This window comes from Trypanosoma theileri (genome assembly GCF_002087225.1).
Source record: "Trypanosoma theileri isolate Edinburgh chromosome Unknown TM35_Tth_29_V1, whole genome shotgun sequence".
Classification (NCBI taxonomy): domain Eukaryota; phylum Euglenozoa; class Kinetoplastea; order Trypanosomatida; family Trypanosomatidae; genus Trypanosoma; species Trypanosoma theileri.
This window is the reverse complement of record NW_021639871.1, coordinates 342,732-350,972: the sequence shown is the minus strand read 5'-3', so window position 1 is coordinate 350,972 and position 8,241 is coordinate 342,732. Positions and strand designations below refer to the sequence as shown.

Sequence of the window (8,241 nt, the reverse complement as noted above, 5' to 3'; positions counted from 1 at the left end):
TTTCTTGCTGTTATTTTTGTTTTTCGTGTGTTTTCTCTTCTTCCCAACCTGGTGTGTTCATTCTAGTTTCCGTACAGATTCCCATCTCCACTTCTTCCTTTTTGCCGGATGGACGGAACTGAAAGGAAAAAAAGGGGGGAAAAGAAGAGAAGAGAGAAGAAAAGAAAAAAAGGAAAAACATGAAAAAATAACGCTGAAAGAGAAAAAAAAGAAAAAGAAAACATTTATCTGTATGCATGGGATTAGGATGGTGAGGATGTTGGCAATATAGCCCTGCTTACATGTCTCTGTAATTCTATATATATATATATATATTATTTGTGTATCTTTGCTATTGCCGTTAGTAATAAAAATAATAATAATGGTGGTGGTGGTGAGTATGCTTAAATGATCGTCTTGCTTGTTGCTATTGGAGGGTTCTCCCATCTTATTTCTTCTCTTTTCTCTCTTTCTCTCACTCTGCCGCACTGGGCTTAGGTGGAGAGCAGGAACTGAAGAACTAAAAAAGAAGAAAAAAAACAAAGAAGACAATCGGAGAAAGAAATGATAATAATGATAAAAAAAAAAAAGGAAAGAGAAGTAAAAGAAGAAGGACGGGAGAAAGGGATTAAAAAAAAAAAAAAGAAGATAAAAAAAGGACGCAGAAACACTTGTTTGCCACGACAAATTGATGCGGAGAATATTGTTTGTTTTCTTTACTTTTTTTTGTTGTTGTTGTTTACTCCTAAACCCCATCTATCTATCTATCTATCTATTTGATGTGTGTACACGTGTGTCTCCATATAAGTGAACAATATTACTCCATGGATGGACAGCACATTAACAAAAAAAAAAAAGTAAATATATACCTGTACTTGTTTATGCATGTACTCATCTATACATATGTATAGTTGTACTGATAATGTGTATTTGTTCATATAGGTGTTGTTGCTTATTTTATTATTGATTTCTCTCACTTCTACTCCACTATTAAATGATTAGAGCTGAGTGGGGGGAGGAGTTGCACAGGTGACCCTCTCGCTATCTCTTTCTCTCTTTCTCTCTCTAAAGGTATATATATATATATATATATATATATATCTGTGGGTATTTGGTGACTATCAGAGAGATCATATAAGAGGAGGAGAAGACGAAGAGGAAGAAAAAGAGTTATTTAAATAAAAAGAAGCAAATAAACAAACAAAATACATCCAATACTACACCCAATAGCGTTTGAACCTTGTATATATAATATACATTATTAATCCCCAATAAATATATATATATATATATATATATATATATATATACAGACAGACACTTTCCATATCTGTATAAACGGGGAATAGAGAGATGGTGGGCCGAAAGAAATTGCTGTTACTAGGTGGTACTGGCTTTGTGGGTTCACATGTCTTACACAATGCCCTGCAGAGCGGCTGGAGTGTTGTCTGCGCCACTCGCGGCGGAGTGCCAAAACCCGGCGTTCCTCTTCTAGACGCCGCCCTGCAACAGTACTACTACGGCTACCATCATTCTCATCATGATAGTGATCATCCGAATAGTAACCACAAGGGGGATCCCAACAGTAATGATGAGGCCCAACATCATCATCAAAGTAATAATAATAATAATAAAGAAGAACGCCTGCAGTGTTTTACACCTCCGCTGGAGTTTGTCTCTTTAGACGCCACCAGTCGATCGCAGGTGTTGGCCCTCATCGCCGATCACCCCGACACCACAGCCGTTGTGAGTTGCATTGGGGCGAGAACACACGATCACGTGGAGGCACGGCGGGTGTGTGGGGATGCGAATGTGAACATCGCCGCCGCGGTGTATACACGCGGTCCGTCCATCCAGCGAATGGTCCTCATCTCCGCAGAGCCACTGCGCTCCTCGCAATCGCGGGCCCAATCCTCTACCTTCGCCCTGCCACTGTCGCTATCCCCGCAGTGGCGACTCTGGCGGGGTTACTTTTACGGCAAGCGGATTGCCGAGCGGGCGGTGTTGGAGAATCTCCCCGGGCGGGCCGTTGTCCTGCGGCCGGGTGTATTTGTTTACGGCAACGGCCCCACCGCACTGATTGGCCGCCCGATGGAATACGCCCTGCGGCCACTGCACACATACGGTATGTGTACACCACCTATGCATGTGGATGTCCTCGCCAGGGCGGTGCTGCGGGCGATTGAGGATGTGAACACACCACCCGGTGTGTGGGATTACGATAAGATGCATAGTTTGGGTGTACAAGAGAGGCGAGCAGAAGAAGAAATTAAAAAGTAGTGTAGGTGTGTTATTTTCTTCAGAAGGAAGAAGAAGAAAAAGAAGTGGAATGGAATGGAATGGAAGATATATATATATATATTAGTACTCCTCAAGGATGAAGGAGGAGTGGGTGTACTTCCGGTGTGCTGTGAACCAATTATAAACTATTGAGGAATCCTCTTTCCCATCATCTTCCTTCTCTGTTCTTTCTATTTTTTTTTTCTCTCACTTTCTTTTTTCTTTCCCCCTTTTTTTTATTCTTATTTTCATTCGTTTCGTTACATTAACATATATATATATATATATATATATATGCTTGATGAAGGAGGAGAAAAAAAAGCCTCCGTTTGCTCATCTCTATACAAAACAAAAAAAGAAAAAGAAAATAAACCAACAAACAACAAACAAGGATCGCAGTCTTTTTAAATAAAAGGAAAACAAAAGAAAAAAAAAATGAAATCCGGTGTTTCTTGTATGCGACGTGTATGCTCTGCACCTCTCGTGTTCTCTGCCACAACGTCTCTTCGCTGCGGCTCCTCCTCACCGTGGATTGCCCGACTACTGTATGGATCCTCCACAACTCCACTCTTTGGGCTGAGAAGCACCACCTACGCCTGGTCCAAAGGGGATGGCACGAATGTACAGGATACCAAGACCGTACAAGAAGAAAATGATGCGGCACGAGTGTTGTATTGTAAAGCCCTCATTCACGCATGCGGTGGTGGTAGACTCGCACGTGATTGGGTGGCCGGTTACTCCGCACTGGTGTGTTCTTCAGAGCCATTATTGGTATTGGCACTACGACACAATGGAACCGAACAGGATCTGGAACGCTACCGTAACCACCTTCTCGCAAATCTAAACAGTTCTAGAGCTAAAAATGACAACAATAACCATGACAATAGTAATCAAAATAATAATAGTAATTATAATAGTAATAGTAGTAGTAGTAACAGTAGTACTGCAACTTTAGAGCAACTGGGTGATTTACCTGAAGTGCGTTGTTTTGTGTATGATGCGATGCGGGCTGCGGCCTTTCACCGGCGGCATAAAGTGCCGGAGGAGGAGCGGCAGCGACTGTACGCCGTCGCCCGCAGTTTTGGACTGCCGGAGGACACCGCGCGGGGGTTGTGGTGGGTTGTGGAGAAGGAGGGCGCGATTGAGCGGGAGAAGCAGCGGGCTTTCGATCACCCCTGGTGTGAGTAGAGAGAGAGAGAAAGAGAGAGTTCACCGTAAAAGGGAAGAAATAGTCTTCTTATATATATGTATAAAGTTGATCTGTGTTTCTCTTTCTTTCTGTGTGTGTGTGTGTGTGTTTGCTTCTTCTTTCTTTTTTCTTTTCTTCTTGTTCGCATGCGTGCGCTGTTGTTAATGTGTATGAATCGTATGTTGTTTGCTGTCAATTGGGGGTGAATGCCTTTTATTTTGGCTATTCTCTCAATTTGTTGCCTTTTTTTTTTTTTTTTTTTTTTTTTTTTTTTTTTTTTTTTCTCTCACCTACAAGTTGTCACACGACGAAAAGAGAAAAAAAAGAAAGAAATAAAACAAAAACAGCAACCCGGGAAATACTCCACTCATTGATTCTTGTGTGTGGTACTACGAGAGGCAAAGGGAAGAAGAAGAAGAAGAAGAAGAAAAGAAAAAAAATAGAGAGAAACGAAAAGAAAAAAAAAGAGAACGAGAAGAAGAAAAAAAAAAGAAAGAAAAAAAAAGAAGAAGCAATCCAAGGTAGCAGAGCAAAACAAGAAGCAAAAAAAAAAAAAAAAAAGAAAGAAACCCCGTTTAGGAATCCCCCCCTTTTTTTTTTTTTTATTGTTATTCCACAATGTCTTCACGCTACGACTCCCGCACAACCACCTTCTCTCCAGAAGGCCGCTTATATCAAGTGGAGTACGCAGAGGAGGCCATCTCGCAGGCAGGCACCGTTATTGGTATTCTCACCACAGGCGGTATTGTGCTTGGGGCAGAGAAGGGCCAGCAGAATGGTCTCTTCGACACGGAGAATATGGAAGATAAAAACATCAGCGGTGAGAAGGTGTATAAAATCGCCAATCATCTCGGCTGCAGCGTCGCCGGAGTGACATCAGACGCCTACGCACTTCTCCAACACGCACGCCTCAGTGCCAATCGTCACTTCTACACTTATCAAGAGCCAATGGCCGCAGAAGATCTCTGTCGGCTTGTCTGCGATGAAAAGCAATTATACACCCAATACGGTGGTGTACGTCCATTTGGTGTATCTTTCTTACTTGCAGGGTGGGATCGTCATCATGGATATCAACTCTATCACACAGACACCAGTGGAAACTATAATGCCTGGCGTGCCTACGCAATTGGTCAAAATGATCAAGTTGCCCAAACGTTACTAAAGCGTGATTGGAAACCGGAGCTTACATTGGATGAAGGCATCGTGTTGTGTCTCCGTGTTCTTGGAAAGACCATGGATACCGTTAAACTATTGCCCGAACGACTGGAAGTGGCTGTACTGCAGAGAGTGCCAGCACCGGCCACCCAAAAATTACTGGACCCCTACGGTTCATTACCAAAGAAAGTGCCGGAGTTTAAGATCTTGACAAATGAGGATTTGAAACCATTCATTGCAGAGGCAGATCGTCAACGTGCGGCGGAAGAGGCGGCAGAGGCAGAGAAGGAAAAACAGAACGAGCAGCGATTGGCATCATCGTGATGACCTATTTTTGGTGAAGTTGTTGAATCCAAAGAAAAAGAAAAAACAAACAAAGAAACAAAAAAAAAGAATGAATGAATGAACGAATGAGAAAAGGGAACAAAGAGAGGACTGAAGAAAGCAAAACAAAGAAAAAAAGAAAGAAAGAAAGAAAGTCCCTGCTGTGTCTCTCTGTGTATTGATGTGTTAGTGTTTCTGTTTCTCTTTGTATACCCCTATGTATTATGAATCCTTGGGGAACACGAGAGAAGCATAGGGGTGTGTGTGTGTGTGTGAGTGTGTCTAATGTGGAGAGTAGTGGATGGAAGGAAGGAAGTGAAACTACCACTATCACGATCACGATCACGATCACAAGAAGAAGAAGAAGAAGAACAACAACAACAATACACACTGGAAGATACTAATGATGAGGAGCTGCAGTTCAATACCAATGTGTATTTTTTGATATTCCCTTCTTCCTTACTGTTATCTTGCATGAACTTTGTTTTTTTGTCGTTGTTGTTGTTGTTTTTTTTTTGTTTTTTTTTAACCTTTGATCGGTTTCTTTCACATACTCACTGTGTTTGTGTGTGTATGTGTGTGTCTATCTTGGAAAAGCCAATGATATGCAACTTCATTTGTTTTTTCTTTTCTTTTCTTTTCTCTTTTTTTTTTTTTTTTTTTTTTTTTTCTATTTCTATAAAGGCCGAACTCGCACTCGTGTGCACGTGCAACATTCATTCACGCAATAAGTACAAATATAGTTGTACTTGAGTATATAAACATACTCAAATAGACTCTCGTTTTCTCTCACTCTTATTGAGTGGGTAATTCGATAATATCTGTGTCTGTTTTGTCAGCGTGTACGATTGAAGCAAGGACTACCAATTTTTACACTTATTACGGATAACTATTCCTTTATTGGGCTTAGTGTGAAGCATCTGTATTTAAAGGCAGAAGAAAAGAAAAAAAATACAGAAAGGAATAATTTCCGTTTTGAGAAATAGTACGCGTTACTTACAACAAACTAGGAAGAACAAGGAGCAAAAAAAGAAAATAAAAGACAAAATAATAAAAAAGAAAAGTTATTTGGATAACTTTTCAACCACGAGCGGAAAGAAAGAAATAAGAAGGTAATATATACACAGAAATATTTTGGAGGTCGCGTTCTTTAAACGACATCAAATTCATCAAGAATAAGACGAATAATAAGAAAAAAGGAACAACAACAACAACAACACTAATAAGAAGAAAAGAAAGGAAAGGAAAGAAAGAGAAAATAAAAAAAGAAAGGAAAGGATCATCCATACAAACAACAACAATAAGGAGTGCGTATATTATATATAATATATATATATATATAAGCGTTGCAAATGAGTGCCCCTGTGGAGCCCAACTTTCCAACCCTTGTCCGTCGACACCACCACACCTCTCCCATCTTCCACCCCAATCTCCGGCGCACACATGAAGTCATTCAGCGGCCGGAGTGGGTGCGGCGGGCGGGGGAGGCGGTCGCCCATCGCGGCTCCGTTGGGGTGCTGGCGCTCTTCGGCATTATGTTTGCCAGTTGTCTCGGCGGCGGATATGGATTTGAGGACACCGTTGGTGCCGCCGGGCCGCTTGTCACCCTCATTGTGGGTCTTCTCGTCCCGTGGATTTGGTCGTTTCCAACGGGTCTTGCCGTCGCGGAGCTCTCGACAGCCGTGCCAAGTAACTCCGGCGTGCTGATGTGGGTAAATGCAGCTTTTCCGGCATATGTCTCATTTATGTGCATTATCTCTACTATTTTTATTATTTTTATTGGAAATGCGACTTTTCCAAACCTTACAGCGGAGTACGTATCTGACTTTGCATCACTTAGTAAAGGTGGTCAAATTGGAGTAAAGGTTGGAGTCGTTGTTCTTTGTTGTATTCTTAACGCTTCAGGTATTGAAATTGTTGGATCAGCTTCTATTGTTGTATGTTTTATTGCCCTTTTACCATTTTTGATCCTTTCATTCCAGTATATATTTACTCATGGTTTGGATTGGAAAGCTATTTCCCATGTAAACGTGAGTGACATTGACTGGGGATCATTCCTCAGTATGGTCAGTTGGAACTACGCCAATGTTGATAATGCTGGATCTATGGTGGAAGAGGTGGATAATCCGAGGGTAACTCTTCCACGTATGATGATACCACTTATGTTTTCTTCCTATGTTGCCTATCTTCTTCCCATGTTGGCTGGTGTCAGTGCTCTTGGACCGGATCAAGATTATTCAGCATGGCAAGCAGGACGTTGGCCAGAAATTGCACGTATTATTTCAGGAAATTGGCTCAGATATTATTTATTTGGAGGAGCTATTGTGAGTGGATTGGGTTTTACACTTACATCCATGTGCTGCACGAGTCGAGTTCTCGCTGGTATGGGTACGATGCAGATCTTTCCCAAAAAGATCTCGCGTATTATTGGTTACTATCATCCAACCATTGGTACACCAATTCCAGCAATTTTGCTTAATGCAACGGTAACGTTGGTGTTTTCTGTATCTATGGAGTTTGGTGAGGTTGTGGCACTTTGTCAGTGCTTATATTGTCTACGTATGGTTCTCGTGTACGGGGCACTGGTCAAACTGCGTATTGATTATCCTAATTTGGCGAGACCATTCGCATTACCTTTCGGCACTCTTGGTTGTGCACTTTTCTTGCTACCGGCAACTATCTTTTGTCTGGTTGCTACCGTTGTCTCTGCTACTGTTTCTTTCGCTATTGGTATGGCACTTGTTGGCTTTCTTGTCATTGGCAGTATTTTATCATACCTTTACTGTCGCTTCTTTGCCCGTAATGGCTTTCAAGGAGTTATTGTGCAATGTGAACTCACAGACGAGGATGATGATGATGTTCATGAGGACTCGCCAAACGGTAATGCCACCAATACTGTGGAAGTGAATAAAGGCGTCTTTTATGATGATGGATACCAGGAAAAGGAAGGGAATATGTTGTTTGGTATTCTCCCACTTGGTAACTCTGTCGGTGAAGAGAATGAACGGGAGATGCGAGCATTGATCAATAACAGTACTGATAATAACAACGACATCAATAATAATAACAGTATCAATATCAATAAGAACAACAGAGAAGGTTGTGAGCCGCTTGCACGCTCCCTCCCGATGGGATCTTCTTATGGAGGTGCACAAAGCGCACCCGTTTTTCTACGGGATATTCCAGGGCATGTTGGAATAGATGACGTTGCGGATGAGAAGCCCCCTCCGGCCTCTGGTCAGGGCCGAGAATTTTAAATTCTCGCTTATAAAAAAAGAAAAAAAAGAAAAAGAAAAAAATTAAAAAAAAAAAAA

The 8,241-nt window shown here is 41.6% G+C and overlaps 4 protein-coding genes across 4 annotated transcripts; all 4 read left to right on the top strand.

The window, feature by feature from the left end:
- Positions 1–1,332: 1,332 nt before the first annotated feature.
- TM35_000292310 (uncharacterized protein) lies at positions 1,333–2,259 on the top strand (the record flags this gene model as incomplete). The annotated part of the gene is made up of 1 exon (XM_029028388.1): positions 1,333–2,259. One exon carries the CDS (start codon positions 1,333–1,335, stop codon positions 2,257–2,259), a length of 927 nt encoding a protein of 308 aa, XP_028880415.1.
- Positions 2,260–2,694: 435 nt separating this feature from the next.
- TM35_000292300 (uncharacterized protein) lies at positions 2,695–3,447 on the top strand (the record flags this gene model as incomplete). The annotated part of the gene is made up of 1 exon (XM_029028387.1): positions 2,695–3,447. One exon carries the CDS (start codon positions 2,695–2,697, stop codon positions 3,445–3,447), a length of 753 nt encoding a protein of 250 aa, XP_028880414.1.
- A 619-nt stretch (positions 3,448–4,066) lies between these two features.
- On the top strand, positions 4,067–4,927 carry TM35_000292290 (putative proteasome alpha 3 subunit; the record flags this gene model as incomplete). The annotated part of the gene is made up of 1 exon (XM_029028386.1): positions 4,067–4,927. The coding sequence occupies one exon, from the start codon at positions 4,067–4,069 to the stop codon at positions 4,925–4,927; it is 861 nt and encodes a 286-aa protein (XP_028880413.1).
- Positions 4,928–6,279: 1,352 nt separating this feature from the next.
- On the top strand, positions 6,280–8,184 carry TM35_000292280 (amino acid permease; the record flags this gene model as incomplete). Its single annotated transcript, XM_029028385.1, has 1 exon — positions 6,280–8,184. The coding sequence occupies one exon, from the start codon at positions 6,280–6,282 to the stop codon at positions 8,182–8,184; it is 1,905 nt and encodes a 634-aa protein (XP_028880412.1).
- Between the last annotated feature and the right edge of the window lie 57 nt (positions 8,185–8,241).